This window comes from Pararge aegeria, chromosome 3 (assembly GCF_905163445.1).
Source record: "Pararge aegeria chromosome 3, ilParAegt1.1, whole genome shotgun sequence".
Lineage (NCBI taxonomy): Eukaryota > Metazoa > Arthropoda > Insecta > Lepidoptera > Nymphalidae > Pararge > Pararge aegeria.
This window is the reverse complement of record NC_053182.1, coordinates 19,264,608-19,282,645: the sequence shown is the minus strand read 5'-3', so window position 1 is coordinate 19,282,645 and position 18,038 is coordinate 19,264,608. Positions and strand designations below refer to the sequence as shown.

The 18,038-nt window shown below is 35.3% G+C and overlaps 1 protein-coding gene and 1 non-coding gene across 2 annotated transcripts in view; one reads left to right on the top strand and one right to left on the bottom strand.

Annotated features, from left to right (window-relative positions):
* The window catches only part of LOC120637006, a 47,782-nt gene that overhangs the window by 15,527 nt on the left and 14,217 nt on the right, over positions 1–18,038 (bottom strand). The window contains exon 5 of the mRNA XM_039908586.1: positions 9,948–10,130. Coding sequence (XP_039764520.1) covers positions 9,948–10,130 — 183 coding nt within the window. The remainder of the gene's footprint in view (positions 1–9,947; positions 10,131–18,038) is intronic.
* Trnai-aau lies at positions 9,520–9,593 on the top strand. The gene has a single exon. It is a non-coding gene; the product is annotated as a tRNA-Ile (tRNA).

The following is an 18,038-nucleotide window of genomic DNA, read 5'->3' as shown; positions in this document are numbered from 1 at the left end:
GGAAATTTTGATGTCAAAAATGCACCTCGCTCTGGTCTCTCTATCTATACTTATAATAAAACTGTAACTGGAAGATTTCTGAACAATTAATATATATTTTGAAAATTTTGGACGGGGGATTCTTTATAATCGATACTGAGTCCAAAACAGATTTTTATTTAATTTTTGTCTGTCTGTCTATCCGGACATCACGTGAAAACTACTGAACGGATTTAAATACAATTTACGGGATAAGTTACGGGATTTAAGCACTTCCATACCCCTTCAGGTTTCCGTGTTTGACAACGCAACACGAGGTCTTTGGTTCGATGCCCGGGTCAGGCGAATTAGTATTGAGTTATGATTCCAGCCCGGAGTTAAAAAGTTAGTATTCTTCATGCCCGTGAAGAGAAAGCACGATAAGATGTCAGTCCAAGTTGTATTTTCTAATATGTGATAGGAATCATTAAAGCAATGGTGGGCTTTGACCACATTGCTTCCCATTGAAGCAACGTGGTAAGTCTGCTGTCTGTGCTCTAAAAGCATCTCTCCTATGAGAGAGAAGGCCTGTGAATGTACAGTGAATGAATGAATGAATGAATACACATTTATTGTACACCGCACAAACATACATATATTTTTTTACGAAAAGTACACAATTTGCTGTGGATGATAATAAAGAATTATGATGCTTCATTAAAATCCGGGATAAAAACATCGATTAAAGAACACTCGCAATTTATACAAGCCACAACAGAAAAATAGCACAAATAGCAAACTTTGTAATAAATTAATAGTTCAAAAAAACTGAAAAAAATGCTTTTTTTTAAATATATAGTCAAGTCCTTGATTGAAATCACCCTTGATGGTAAGTGATGATGCAACCTAAGATGGGGCGCGCTTACCTAGAAGATGCCTATTCGCTCTTGATTTGAAGGTACCCAGATTATAGGTATCCGGGAAGACGGAAGATCGGAGGGCATTTTAGGCCTTTGCGGTGCGGATCACAAAGGAAGGAGCAAAACGTTTCGTGTTGATGGTATATCAACAACGCAACGGTGCAGATTCTTTCGGTGTCTCGCAGTTCCATGGTAGAAAGGTATAAGTAAGTAAGATGGTAGAAGTAGGCTTGGTATAAAACCAAAGTAATTTTAATTTTAGTTTAGTTTATTTATAAAAGTGTAATGTTTTGTTTATCTTAAACTATTTTTTTTTTTTAATCGGTCGACCATTCAACATCAAATTTTTTAATATTAGAGTAATCGCCTAAAGATCGCCCGCCTCATCGACTATAGATGACTTATATCTTATATCTTTAAACTAGCAATTCTTGTATATATATATGAACTAGCTGTTTCCCGCGACTTCGTCTGCGTTTGATTTTGTTTTTAAAATATTCAGTATCGCTAAGCCTTAAATGAGTATAGTAAAAAAAAAAAAAAAATGATAATAGTATTTATATATAACATGTGAGTTGTGACTGTCAATTAATCATAGACAAATATTTTGCAATAAAATAAAATTGCGACTATAAAGTGCTTATATTAGGCCTACTTGAAATAAATGAATTTTGAATTTTATAATTAAAGACCTAAGCTATCCTATCTCTTAAGTTGGACCAGACTGCTCACGTTGTGCCAATTTAATTAAAAATCAGTTAAGTAGTTTAGGAGTCCATCGCGGACAAACATCGTGACAGGAGATTTATATATATTAAGATATAATATATATAATTGGAATCTCGGAATCGGCTCCAACGATTTTCATGAAATTTAGTATACTGTATACAGGGGGTTTCGGGGGCAATAAGTCGATCTAGCTAGGATTCATTTTTAGAAAATGACATTTTATTTGTGTTTTTTCATTGGAAGAAAAATAACAAAAAGGTGGCGTTTGGGTAGTCCCAATTTAAACTGAAAAATATGACTTCCTGACATCTATTGGCGAATAATAATACTATTTTTTTTTAATTGTGATACTTTTTATAAAAAATATACTTTTGGTACGAAAGATAAAAAAATGTTTGTCAAAAATCTCATGTATGACTATAGGTGTAGACGATGTAGCAGTACGCTGCATTCGAAATTTACGCGGGCGAAGCCGCAGGGCATATCTAGTTACAAATTAAAAATGGAATAATCTTATCGAATTATTGTATTGCCATCGGCTCTCGATATATCTACAAAGTTTTAACGAAATCCGACCGTTTGAAGATCAAAATCGAGTTCAAAGGAGTTTGTCACAAACATACATACAGGTGAAGAAAATACAGCGTTTAAAAATAGGGCACATCTATCATACCTAGTAATATAATAACTCTACGGTAGTAAAATAAATTGCGCAGTAAGTAAATGGATAACAAGGCGTTTACATAGTATTTTTTTCACAGCAATTGTCTACAAATAGCGGAAATTGTTAAGTGCTTCTAATATGGTAATAAACAATTTGCGTTACATTGAGTGACATAATATTACACCAAGTACATGCATTTTATATGTTAGTTTAAAGATTGCTTTCCACTGTGAGGTTCCGTCTTTTTGCACTATCCCGTTTATCATTTACTAGCTGTTACCCGCGACTTCGTCTGCGTTTGATTATGTTTTTTGAGGTGGCATTCAATTTAGTTGTAGTTCTAAAAAAAAAAATTTAAAATATTCAGTATCGCTAAGCCTTAAATGAGGGATTTGCTGCTGTCCGCTTAGGAGTTCTGTCTCTTAGCTCCAACCACGTTCAGATCTACACAAAGTTTGGACAAAATTAACACATATTATAACTTCTGTAGTACAAATATAATTATTTAAATCGGTTATAATTTGTCGGAGTTATGGTGTAAAATCGACAGAAATTTTCATCCCCTCTCCCAAAGAAACCGAGCTCAATGTCGGGATAAAAAGTATCCTATATTACTTTTAACACTTCCAAGAATATGTGTACAAAGTTTCATGAGGATCGGTTAAGTAGTTTTTGCGTGAAATCGTAACAAACAAACTTACATTCACATTTATAATATTAAGGATTTGCTTCTTTCCTTAAAGGTTTTCTGGAGGAGATCGCTTAAAGCGGTAAGACCATTTAACAAACATGCGCATTTTAACTTTTGTTCTAAATTTAAATTCCAATTCAAAAATGTTTTATTGAAGAATGCATGTAGACCTTCTCACAGGCACTTACGAAGCTTTCATACATCTAACATGTTAACACTAATTTTAGGTGATGGTCGTCGTGGAACGTCTTTGTCGGTAAGGTGGTAACTAGCCATGACCAAAGCCTCCCACCAGACAAATCATGTAATACCTACATGCTTTTTACGTATCATGAATAGTTTTCTCAGCGCAAGCAAAGTAATGAATTTTATAGGCAGTTTTGCTTTGGGTGTAACCCATTATTGCATTCTTAAGTCGCTCCAATTTTTTTGAAAAAGTTTTTTGTTACTTCGTAGCTTCCAGTACAGTAGAGCCTATAGGGTACAAACAAACAAACAAATGAAATCTATATAAAACGCGCTTCTGAAACCCGCTTTATCGTAATGTGAGTACATTTTGCCCTATATACTTTAGTCAGCGGGTTTAAAGAGGTTTTTGGATCAAAAGCTATATCGAGAATCGATGCCTTGCACAGCTCCAGTGGAAGGCCACCTTTACGCGGCGTTGTGTACAATAGAAAAGCAACGCAATAATTTCACATACAAAATTAATGCAGACAAAGGCTGAACCGGCAATTTTCTTATAAAATATGTACACCAACTGCCGGCGACGGACATTTTCTTTATTACACCCCCTGTGAGTTATGGTCTGAAAGGGCGTGGGCAACTTTGAGGAGGTGCTTGATATAATATGGCATACTAGCTGCTCGTTAAAGTAAAGGAAAATTATTTTTGAGTTACTTTTAAGGGTCACTTAGCAAATTATATTTACAGAAATATATGATGTTAAATTTTAGTAAAATTATACATATTAAATAAAATAATAAATTAATAAATACTACGACAATATACACATAGCAATTTGCCCCTAAAGTAAGCGTAGCTTGTGTTATGGGTTCTAAGATGACTGTTGAATATTTTTATGAATAATATAAATAAATACTTATAATATACAGATAAACACCCAGGCACTGAAAAACATTCATGTTCATCACACAAACATTTTCCAGTTGTGGGAATCAAACCCACGGCCTTTCAGAAAGCAGTGCCGCTGCCCACTGCGCCATTCGGCCGTCATATTATTCAGATTATTTTTTAACAAGAGCTTGTATTCAGTCAAATATGCGAGGTGTGCCCTTTTTCCAAATTGCACGTTCATTTGCTGTTGGTAATACAATTTTTATTAATACATAACTATAACCTAAAATAAACTATTTAAAAACTAAATAAAATCTAAAACTGTTTTTTGTTTTTTTTTTCTGTTGTCGTTTTCGGAATTCCGTTTTAAAAAGTAGTAGTAAGTAGCAGTACTAACAAACTTTTTGCTTTTATTTATTTATTCATTACAATGTCAGGTAGATTACATATTTTTTATTTTATTTTTTATGGCTTGCGTTGGTACCAATTGGGTAAGATTTACTTCGCCAATGTCACGTGGTGTGGAGGAGACGCGCTTTAGAGAATGATCGGTGAAATATGAGGAAGACCAAATTTTAATCTTGACGCATTTAAATAAGTAGCAGATTTTTTTGCTTCTCCTTTATGAGTGGATTTCCATCCCAAAACAGCACAGAAAAATAGATAATTACAATGTTAGTCGGTTGGTGATAGGAAGGTTTTTACATATATATTTACAACTTAATATTTTTACGCTTAATATATTTACATAAGAATCTACAGAATGGGCTGTTAATGTCTGTGTTTAACAGACATTAACAGACACTCAACATTTAGAGGACGAGGAACTTGGGCTGGGAGAACATCATAGAGGGGATGAAGGAGCTTAGGGCAAGAGAAGAGGATATGGGAGACAGTGCCTTCGTCCAAGCCACACTCACATATGGAGTGATCCCTTATTCTTATCTTATTCAGGTGAACAGGCGTATATAATTATTATATTCTCAAAAGAGAATGTCAATCTAATGTTTACATTAGAAATGGAACCCTGTGAGGGCGCTGTAACCAGATTGAGAGACTTTGACCAAGCACCCCCTAAATGTTTTCTACACCCTCTCGAATAATAGTGGTTTTCTTTAAACTTTAGTAAATTTTTTAACAACTTAAAGTGGTTCAAGAGTGTTTATGACATTTAAAAAACACTCTCACGCACTTATTACTTTCAACTTGTCTGTTTTTCCTTTGTAGTCAGTTGCTTACGGAAATAATAAATAGGTATTTTATTCTAATGACACTTTGTTATAAGTAGGTAGATATTTACTTAGTTATTCTCAATCACTTTCTAAAAGTAGAATTACAAGGTAGATTATAATGATATAATGGTGCCAATTCTGTCTTATATCCCTATCTCTACTAATATTATAAATGTCAATGTAAGTTTGTTTGTTACGCTTTCACGCAAGAACTACTTAATCGATCCTCATGAAACTTTGTACACATATTCTTGGAAGTGTTAGAAGTAATATAGGATACCGACATTTATATCCCGACATTAAGCTCGGTTCCTTTGGGAGAGGGGATGAAAGTGTTTAACGGTTTTACACCATAACTCCGACAAATTATAACCGATTTAAATCATTATTTTTGTACTATAGAGGTTATATGTGTTTAATTTTGCCCAAACTTTGTGTAGATCTGATGAATGTAGTTGGAGATAGAGGACAGAACTCCACAGCGGATAGCAGCAAACCCCTCATTTAAGGCTTAGCGATACTGAATACTTTAAATTTTTTTAGACTTACAACTAAATTGAATGCATGAAATCACCAAACAAAATCAAACGCAGACGAAGTCGCGGGCAACAGCTAGTAAAACTATAAACTAAACTATATCTACTGAACCAGCGAGGTAGACTAGGTACGGCCTAACACCTTCTCCTTCTGACCGCGCCCTGTAGAAGACCGGTAATGGGTTGACGACAATGTTGATGATGATGACTTTGAGACATGCAATTTGGGCTAGTTTGGGTTTTTGCTGTCCTATTGATTGCATCTTGCACATCTTGTCCTAATCCAAAGGTGCGTGGCAGAGATCGCTACTAAGCGATAAGGCTGCCTTTTGTATTCTACTTCTGTCTTTGTATTTCTATTGTTTTTTTTTATAATTTATAAAATTAATTATTATAATAAAATATAATAATTATTATCACTTACGGCCGATTGGTGCAGTGGGCAGCGACCCTGCTTTCTGAGTCCAAGGCCGTGAGTTCGATTCCCACAACTGGAAAATGTTTGTGTGAAGAACACGAATTTTGTTCAGTGTCTGGGTCTTTATATGTATATTATTCATAAAAATATTCATCAGTTATCTTAGTACCCATAACACAAGCTACGCTTACTTTGGGAATAGATGGCGGTGTGTGTATTGTCGTAGTATATTTATTTATTTATTTATTCATTACAGCTAGTAGACTTGATATAGTGCTAGTCGATCGATCAGTGCGCCGTGCAATAATTGTTGACATTACTATTCCACATCACGATAATCTTGTGAAAGCTGAAAAGGAAAAAGTATCTAAATACTTGGACTTTGCTCACGAGATTACCGCCATGTGGAATGTTGAGTCGACCGCTATTGTTCCGATCGTCGTTTCATTTATTGGTCTACTCGCGAAAAGTTTCGATCAACATCTTAAGTAGGGTTCGCTTGGTTGTTGGATCAAGGGTCGGATACAGAAGGCAGTAGTCCTTGAAACGGCGCGTATTGTGAGGAGGTTCCTCAATCTGGAGCCCTGACCGCCGGTTGCTTGGGCATTCAAAAGCCCCGCAAGCGGAAGGTGGATGTTTTTTTTTTATAAATTTTTAATAGTGTTTTTTAAGCATTGTTAAGAATTTAAAAAACAAATTAAAAAGAATAAATGATAGAAAATAAAATTATAATAAAGATTGTCTTCATTGTGTCATTTAAAAAGGATTCTTATAATCTAAGGAACGCTAACAACTGTATTAGTTAAAAACTGTGTTACAGCTATTAACGCCCACCTCCGGGTTTGCTTAATAACAAAAAGACTGAAAAACAAAGTAAATTAAAATGTTACAACTAACGAAAACAACAAACCTTACAATTTTATAATGTACGTGTTCGTGTATGCGTACAGTTTGTGTGTGTGCGTGTGTGTATTGTGGTACTAGGTACTTATTGAGTGTAATATGTTATCGATTTTTATCACTACACGTAAGCTCCCGTATAAAGATTACTTGCAATAAACAGATTAAATTAGATTAAAAAGAAGAAAAAAAAAACAGAAAAAGATTAAAAAATAAGACAGATTAAATTTCTACCGTTCGCGACCACGACCTTGCGACCTACGTTTTTTTACAGTGCACTATTACAGCCACATTGAAAATAGCGTTGTTCTTGTTTTGGATGAACAGTTTAGTTGATTACTTGGTTAATTGGGTATCCCTTTTGGATATCCCTCGATTACATCCCCTGACAATATACTACGTCAATACACACATCATTCGTACCCCAAAGTAAGCGTAGCTTGTGTTATGGGTACTAAGATAACTGATGATTTTTTTATACAACGGCAACTGGGAATAGGAGAAGTTTAAGATTTTTGGAAATAAACATTATTATTATTATTATTATTATTATCCCCGTTTATTATTACTTGTATATTATTTGGATATATAATGCTGGAAGATTTGATAAAGCTGTGGGGAAAAATAATTTTTATCCTTTCCCCGGGGACAAAAATAGCTTACGGCTATCTACTTTATATCGGAAAGAGCGAGACCTCCAAATACAGGTTTTTTTCCAAACTTAAATGGAGGTCTTAGCCTATTGTTTTGTAATGAAATTTAGATAACAAATAAATAATTTTTGGGTGACCGGGTGACACTTCAAGAAACTGCGTTACGCTCCGCTCACGTTATGCGCTCACAATGAGAGCGAGTGAGAGGCACGCGTCCCTTCCACTCGGGCATGGTTAGCCCGCCTAAGAGCGAGAGAGACAGACATAAAAAGTGAAAGGCACGCGTCCCTTTGTAGTAAACGCTGTTTCATTGTACGCAAATGTATTGCAAGTTATTGTATGTATATTTGTATATAAATACGTATGTATGTATGTGTAAAGGTAAAAATAAAATTTTGTTAATATGAAATTCAGTGCGAGATTCTTTGTATAAATTAATGTTTTAAATATAATTCTTTGTATAAATAAATGTTTTAAATTGTTACTATTATTTCATCCTTCTTCCTACTATACGAATGAATATTCACATTAAAATTATTTTACCACTCAAAGTCGTTGTCACGTAAAACTTTCGCCCGTATACCGACTTAACAGGCAACCAATTTTTTCGTTAGAGCGAAAGTTCCGTGGAGAACTAACGGTTCAGTGTTAAAAAAAATCATTAATTTCAAGTAGGCTTACTATATGACTCTACCACCGGAAGAAAGATTCTACAAGGAAGAGGCAAAGGAGTTGCTCTTTTCCAACATCCACTATTTAGGTAAATCTAACTCTTAACTCTTCTTCCTATCTTGTGAGGGATAAATGCGGATGATGGTGCTCCGAACTTTGTCATTAAGAAATTTATCAATTATTTAGTTTTATTTAGGGGTGCTATGTTTTTATTTATTTCTTAGCTTTTTAATGGAAACAAACAGTAGATACTATTACATAAGAGTAATGCTGTATTTTTATATCACATAAACCAATGAAGTTTCCACAACTTAGTTATACATAAACGATAACATTAACCACAATTGCTTAGGGATTAAGTACAAAGCGAAAAGAAAATTGTTGAAAGCATTGCATGCCCGAGATAAAAAGTTATTTGCCAAATACCTTGTCTTCCATGTTGCCCACGCAAAAGGAGGTTTACGTCTTGCATTTAACCTACGACATACAATATCGATATTTCTTAGGAGAAGTGGGGAGTCAACTAAATTATGTATTCTTTTATATAACAACGTTTGATCTACTTTCTAAAACGTCTTTTTTCTAAAGTAATTTCAGTAGCAGATATACTGTGATCAAATACTAAATTGCGACGTTGTTTTTCAAGATATACCAGCAATATTGTTTTAATGAATAATTGTTAATAAATAATATATTTGATTAATATATAGTAATGTCCTCTAAGGTAATACTATTTTAAGAGATGGCAATAACGGACCTAGCGCCTAATTATTAAACGTAATATTACGATTGTATAGTTATGCAGTATTTTATTTCCTTTATTCGTAAAGGAAATAAAACACTGATCTGAAGACAAATCGGCGTATAACTATTAATCCGCTACATAACGTTAATGACAAACATATTTTTGTAATCCCACTGATTATTTCTGAGATTAATGCATTCAAATAAACAAAGTAACAATTCAGCTTATCGTACTCGTATAAGTGCAGTTTTATCTACTTTATTAAATTGTCACTATGCGTTACATTCATGAACCCAACTATAACTTTAGGAGTTTATCCCAACCGGCCCATTAGCTCAGTTGGTTAGAGCGTCGTGCTAATAACGCGAAGGTCGCGGGTTCGATCCCCTCATGGGCCAGATATTTTTTTTATTAACTAATTCAAAATTATTTTTTATGCATTTAACAGTGTAAGTTTTACTTTTTTCTCATTATAATAATTCGGATGTCGATGTCTCCATTTTTTTTATTTCTCCCCAATTTAACCGTTGGAGTAATTGGAGTCTTACCTGATGGTAAACCTAAGATTGTAGTGGGCTAACTAGGCATAATAACTAGCAGCGAACAGATACTTACCAGACATCAATTTCCTGACGGACATCAAACCTTGATACCTTCTTCTCATATGACCGCAGAGCTCACAACTGCGCCAGACAGGTCCACAAAACTACAAGCGACCTTTGAAAGTCAAATAAATATATAGTTTATCATACCGCAATGAGCATGTTGCTCTGATCGAAGTAATCCGCAACGGGGATCACGTTCTTGTAGAAGTTGTTCAGTTCCATCCTTGCTAGACTGAGCACGACGTGCCCTAGCCTTGCCCCGTACTCGATCTGCCGCTCCAGGACCCGTTGCCGCCAGCTGACGAGTACCACGCCGCTAATCGTCTGGATCTAAGGACAAAGATAAACATGATAATCGAGTTGTCATGAGAGTCGACACATTATAAATACTATAAATAAATAAATATACTACGACAATACACACATCGCCATCTAGCCCCAAAGTAAGCGTAGCTTGTGTTATGGGTACTGAGATAGCTGATGAATATTTTATGAATATAATACACATAAATACTTATAATATACAGATAAACACCCAGCCACTGAAAAACTTTCATGTTCCTCACACAAACATTTTCCAGTTGTGGGGATCGAACCCATGGCCTTGGACTCAGAAAGCAGGGTCGCTGCCTACTGCGCCACTGGGCCGTCAAACATTAAGCACCTATCGTGAAATATTAAAAAAAAAACATTTTATGCATTCTTATTTTCTGTTATATTGTTTATGTGGTACAGGAAAAAAGTCTATTCATTTATTTATTCATTCAAGTAAGCCTACCTAATAAGCACTTTTGAAACGTTAAGTCTCTGGTTGTTACTTTAACCGAGAAGAAGCTAGCAATATATCATATTCATATCGCCATATTTCCCATTCACATACTGACCTCAGATCTTGACACGATAACCGTCTGGTACTCCCATTTTGCAAAACCAAGTTCTTCGGTTACTCTTCCAGTTTTTAGGCTATTGTGCTCTTGTGCCGACTTAAAGACTTACTACCTGTCTTTGAGTGAAGTAGGTAATTTGACCAAATATCGTTATTAATGTATATTATTTGTATTTTTCTTTATCTATATATATAAAAATCTTATGTTGGTTTGTGTACGCTTCAAAAACTCAAAAAGTTCTGCACCGATCGGGCTGAAATTTTAGCATGATATATAATACGCATCAAGGATTGTTTTTATCTATATTTCTCAAACATTCAATCACAATGTGCCACAGCGAAGCGTGGCAGGGTACAGCTAGTTCATTATATATTTTATATTTATGTTTTTACATGTCTATTTATTTTAGAATATATATAACTGCACTATCCCGCTCTTTTGCAGCTGTTCCTTCTGCCAGAGGTTGCCTGTAAGAGATTGCTCATATCCCTGTAATTACACCGGCAACCACTTCAGACTGGAACACAGCATCGCTGCTTAGCGGCACAAATAAGCGCAATATGCGGTAGTTCCCCGGACCAGCTCTGTACAGAAAGCTCTACTAGAGTAGAACCTATGAAGAGTAAATACGTATAAGCATAGTTTAAGTTGTAAGATGATTCCTAGCGAAAATGACTGACTATACAAAGTGTGGGCTTAGATTCCGATGGAAAAAGAACCTGAGGAAATATATATATATATATATATATCCTCAGGTTCTTTTTCCACAAATTAAAAGTGAATATATAATATGTATACCTATTGCTTTAGTTTTAAGTTTACGAATGTGGTTATCGCCATCATCTCACTACTGTGTAATTCTTTTGTACGCATCAAAAGTGCCACCTATGGGCCTACTTGACTATATTTTTGACTTTGACTTTGACTTTGACTATACATATTTCATAATTATCATCCTCATCATTGTAGGATTTATTGGGCATTTTCCTTTGCGCATTTTAAATATAAATATATATTATTTTTTTTGCTATTTTTTATTTTTACTTTTAATTTGTGCAATAAAGACTTTATCTATCTATCTTTATTTATCGATCTATCTATCTGAGGACCTCATCAGGAAAATGCTTATAAATCCTAAAATGATGATGATGATAATTATGAAATAATAAATCTTTCTTTAGCTTCCAACAACAATACAGTAGACAATAACAATAAATAATAAATACATAATAATATTTCTACAAAAAAACATAATATTTCTTTTTTATAAATTTTTAATCGTGTTTCTTAAATTTCTTTTATAATTTCACTGTTGAAAATTAAAAAAAAAAGTATATTCATAAGTGATAGATTACAATATAAATAATAAATATACTATGACAATACACACATCGCCATCTAGCCCCAAAGTAAGCGAAGCTTGTGTTATGGGGAGACAGGCGACTGATGAATATATTTATGAATAATATACATAAATACTTATTATATACAGAAAACACCCAGACACTGAAAAACATGTGCATAACACAAATATTCTTCAGTCAATCGAACCCACAGCCTTGGACTCAGAAAGCAGGATCGCTGCCCACTGCGCCAATCAGCCGTTAAAGTAGATAAAAGCGGTAAGCAATTAAGCTGGTGTCTTAAACTACTTGACGTAGGAAATGCACTTTGTGACGTCAGATCTACACCTATTCAATATATACAATCACTTGAATGGTTTGACGTCATCGCCTGTTACATACCTTACAGACATGGCTATTATTTATTTTTATTATTTAACACACAAAACAGATCATGACACATCAAAAACATAAGTACAACGACTAATAAAAAAAAACTAGCTGATTCTGAGTAACGATGGAAAGAGCTATGTTAGGAGTTTCTCTACGTGAGGAAATGAGAAGATCCGTAGAAGACCTAGAGTTAGCATAGCGAGTTGCGGAGCTGAAGTGTATATACGGGGCACATAGCTCGGAGAACCGATGGACGTTAGGTTCCAAGGTCCACGCATCGGTAAACGCAGCGTTGGTCGACCCCCAACAAGGTGGACAGATGACATAAAACGAGTCATTTTTTTGCAACTTTTTGGCCACTGACTGTAAGACTCTTGTAATTCATGGATACTCTTTATACCGGGAAATTGTAGTAAAATGGTGATAACAAAAAAAAAACCCAGCTAAGTTTGTTGTGTGCTTTGTTGTTCTTAGATCAGGGCGCGTTTGGAACCCTCGTAGCTTTAGGTTTAATTTGGCGAACGAAGTTAAGTACAATCCCCTTACAATTATGTAAACATATATGTATGAACGCTTCATAAGTGCCTGTGATAGGTCTACATGAATAAATAAATTTGGAATCGAAATTATATACTAAAGGTATTGTGTATTATCTGAAACAGAATTTTCCGTACCAGCCCGGAGTTAGGATATTAGTGGTGTGAACACCCGTGCCTCGGAGAGCACGTTAATCCGTCGTTCTCGGTTAGTATCACTTACTTGTAGTAATAGTCGATAAGCCTACCAACATTAGAGCAGCGTAGTAGAGCCATAGAATTAAAAACATACTGAACCCTCATCCATGCCTTTAATGCATGCAGTGCATTGTGTCCAAAAACAGTAAAAACGCCCCGCGCACGTCTCACTTCATACCAGCGTAATGTTGCTACCTTACAATTGTTTTTTCCATTTTCGCATTTTATGGTAAACGTTTAGAACATTATAGGTTACAAAATTACTGTAAACTGCTAAATAGTATGAAGTTAATAACCGCCTGTTCTAGAAATGCTAAAGTGGACTGGTTTTTGAAGTTTCAATATTAGTCGTTTCACACGGTTTCTGTAAGATCTTAATTCTGTGGTCTATGCTCTAAAACCGTCTCTTTTATAAGAGACGACGTCAGTGTCATACAGTCTGACGTTAATAGGCTGCGAGTTGTGAAACCTTGTTAGTTTATTCTAGAACTTTCTCTAACCACCACATTGTTTAACATATTTACGTGATTCACGACCACACGCCTGGAATGCGTTTAAACATCATCGCGTGTGTGTTTAATCTATTTATCTATGAACGTGGCTAGATATAATCGCTAACGCCACTTCCATTGTCACGGACTCGCTGGTCGATTACTTGATTCAATGCCTTTTGTCTGTGTTCCGTGACTGACTATCTGCTACTCTTTAGTCTTTACACCTTCTCTGTGTTGTTAATTAAATAACTAAGTGGTTTGACTCTGCCATGGCGATTGGTTTTGGTTCAACTTCCTTAAGAAGTAGGTAAGATACAAAAGAAAGCGGAGTCTTTATTTATAAATAAATAAATATTCTACGACAATACACACATCGCCATCTAGCTCCAAAGTAAGAGTAGTTTGTGTTCTGGGTACTAAGATCACTGATGAATATTTTACATAAACACTTATAATATACATATAGAAAAACATATTCCAGTAGTAGGAATCGAACCCACGGCCTTATACTCAGAAAGCAGGGTCGCTGCCCGCTGCGCCAGTCGGCAGTCGTTTTCTTTTTAATACTCGATGAACTTGGTGTCACGTAAAGGAAAATTTAAAGTACTCCGAATTGCTTGCCAGCTCCGCCGATCCGAACTTTGTACAGTCACAGCAAACATGCAGACCTGACGTTTCGTTAATAGAGTAAAGCTACTCGAAATAAATGAATTTTGAATTTGAATTCCAGTGGCAAATGAAAAAGTGACTTTGAGATGTTCCTTAGGCAAATAATTAATAAGAAAATTAAAATCAGTCGATCCATATCAAGTTTTTGCGAGACTAAGGCACAGCAATCAAAATAAATAACTTAAATTATTAAATTCAGTCAAGTTGCGAAATGGCAAAAAACAGCCATTTTCTTCGCGTAGAATTTTGAACTATGGTGCGGATTTCGGTTAAACTTGTTTTAGCGGATATGACACCCTAAAATGAACCAGTCTTATATATTTTAATGTATATAACTTCGCAAAAGTTGCCTTACGAAATACCTACAGCGCATAGAAAAGACGACCAAACTTTTTTCCATCGAGCCTTTTCGTTCACTTTTATCCCGGAAAACAAAAGTTACCTGGTGCTAGATCGGGTGTATAGGAGGGTTGGGGCGCAGAGGTCACCCAACAAAGCCTGGACTTCGTTTAACTTTCTCGCGTGTATATCTATTTAATCTATTTATCTACAAATGATACAACAGGCATTATCGGTAACGCCACTTTCATTGTCACGGGCTGGCCGATTGTTTTGTCCGATGTCCCTGCTTTTTTAATGATGTTGAAAAAGAGCAATCTGCTGAGTTTCTTGCCGGCTCTTATCGGTGGAATCTGCCTTCCAAAACAGTGGTAGAAACACTACAGACTATCTTGACGTTTTAAAATTGCTTATACCTGGGTCTACTTGAAATAAATGAATTTTGAATACTTCTTTTCTTTTATACTTCTTTTGGCGCGTTAGGGAAAAATGATGAGAGTACATTTTTACGATGCGCGCGCACACCGTCACAAAAAACCGACACCCTGAAGTTAGCTATAAGGTTTGACAGTGACACTTCCTATTATCAAAGTCTGCGGGCGCATTCCGGTGATTCAATTGATTCAATTGTACATAAATCTCATATTTTAATGTTGTTTATCCGATAATGAGTCGAATATTTCAAATATAATTATGTTTATTATGTCCATTTCTTCAATTATATAGTTTTTTTTTTTAAATAAACTTTATTTAGCTAACTGATATTGCGTTATAATAAAACATTTTTTTTACTATTTTTAGTTTCTTCTGTATTTGTGTTTATTTATATAAAATGTGTGTGTGCAATAAAGACTTAAAACAAACAAAAACAAAACATTCAATGTATTTCAAACTTTCCTGAAACCCGAAATTACTAAGATTCTAAATAACAGAGTAATAAGAAATAAAAATCCAGACTGCTAGAAAGAGCGTAGCGTTTTAAATAAGAAGAGGTTGACACGATATCTCCTTGACGTACTCATTAGGGAGACACCTTGTCTTCCCGAACACTCTTCAGAACACTATCCTACTAATATTATAAATTCGAAAGTTTGGATGCAAGATGGATGGATGTTTGTTACTCATACACGCAAAAAGTACACAACCAATTTGACAGAATTTTGGAACGGAGATAGATTATACTCTGGATTAACACATCGACTGCTTTTTGTTCCGGGAAAATGTACGGTTCCCGCAGGATTCATGAAAAACCAAAAAAAACCGCGTATGAAGCCGCGGGCAAAAGCTGGTCCTTTATAAAGATATTCGATGTTAACTTTTAGGCTGATGAAACGCAGAGCCAGCAAGTCTAAGTCATCAGTAACCGACAATGAGTTAAGAAGTCGTAGTAATGGGTGGGGCACAAAGTTCGACAGACCGATGCTCCGACGGAAGTAACAAATCGGTGTAACCTCAGCAGAAAACACAGCGAATCGTTTTGTTTTACAGGCTCATCCAGCAAGATCCAGGATTAAGCTGCATTAGAAAGAGAAAGGACACCACCTACATTTCTACAGAATATTGCGGCAATGCAGGGTTGGCAATAGTCATTATTTTTCAATCCCCACAGAGCTGTTAACATTTAATTCCATTAGGAAGCTTTGCGCTTATTTTGTTGTACATTCCAATTGTAACTACAACTCTATGAAGAAGTCGCGTTGTGAGAGAAAAAGTTTCACAATTTTATATTTTTAACTGACCACATTTGCTTTTTCCCCTATTTCAAAGATGCAGTGTTTTAAAAAACCCAATTTTAAAACATTTGGTACCGACATTTGGCCTTGAGAAAATTATACAACTATTTCCAAAACACAGTGCTTTAAACACCCTGTATACAGATTTCCAAGTAAGCCGATCCTAAGCAAAAGAATGCTTTCGACTCGTTTTACAAGTTACAACTAATTTTTATGCTGGTTCCACACAAAGCTTTCTACTTAATGACGTATTTGCTATTTCATATAAAACATTATACCAAATCAAAACTTAGGAAACTACCTTATTACTACGATAATAACAGAGCCCTGATTCTGTGGTATGATTAGCTACGTAGTAAGAAATGTTAATCGCCCTTCGGTTCAGAAATAATTCCAATGCCAAACATTATTAAATCTTATAAAAAAGATTGGAAGCACTGAGATCAAATGACCGACCAATTTTGTATCTAGCCAGAAGTGGAGGAGTAGATTTTTTGACGCGTCTGGCGAAGTCGGAAGCACTACTAGAAAGTTTAATTACGGGCAAAATTATTTTTATGTGTGTGACCTATATTTCTACCAAAAGATTTCTACCCACCCTGGAAGTGCTTCAGAGCGTTTATAAGTATATATTCAGTGAATGAGTAGGTGAGAATACAATTTATAAAACCTGCTTGAAACAATAATCTTCTACGACGAGATGAGATGAGATTCTAGAGAAGGATACTGTAACTTGTAATGAAACAAAACTTCTAAATTCAATTGTCACAACATTGAATTTAGAAGCTTAACTAGCAATAGGCGGGGCACATAGCTCGGAAAACCAGTGGTCGTTGGGATCCTAAGGTGTTTGAAATTTTGAATAGCGACACCGATCAAACTCCATCGAGGTGTACAGTCGATATCAAGCAAGTTCCTGGGAGCTGCTTGAAACAAGCGCCCCAGGACTGTGGAGTTTGGAATTCTTTACAAAAGACCTATAGAGAAGTTTACGTCAATCAGTCGAAGTGATAATTATCATGTGTATGCGTATACACAGCGGTTCACTTGGTCTAAAGCATTTTCCTTTAACCTTGATTAGCGTTCCTCAGAACAGTTATAATACCTGAATGTCATAGAGGAGGGTCAGGGGCTACAATATAGTAACGAGTCGCACATGTCTGTAATGAGGTTGTCTACGTGCCCTTGACACACTACAGCCGTGGAATTCTGTAGTATGTCCTTCTCCGAATCGATTAATTATATTATAGGTTATTTAGAAATAAATACAAGACATTTTGGATCACTTCAATGTCTTCTGATTTCAATAATTTATAATGTGGTTGTTTGTAAGACAATGCAGAATTTAATCGTGCGTTAGGTATTAGAGACTCGTGCTCGTACACTCGGCTAAGTTTGGTGTGGGCTTCTTTTTAAACTGCACGTATTTGTATCGTCTTATTCGAAAACTAATGAAGGACCAAAAAGTATCGTTTACTGATATTATAAGTAGGAAGACTTTTTTATATCAAAACAGGACAGGAAAGGTGCATCCAACATGATTCCTAAGGTAACTCTGGACCTACCAATACATGCATTTAAAAAAATTGTAAAAACACATCTTCATCAACAGCGAGGTTACTATACATTTGATGAATTTCTTAATG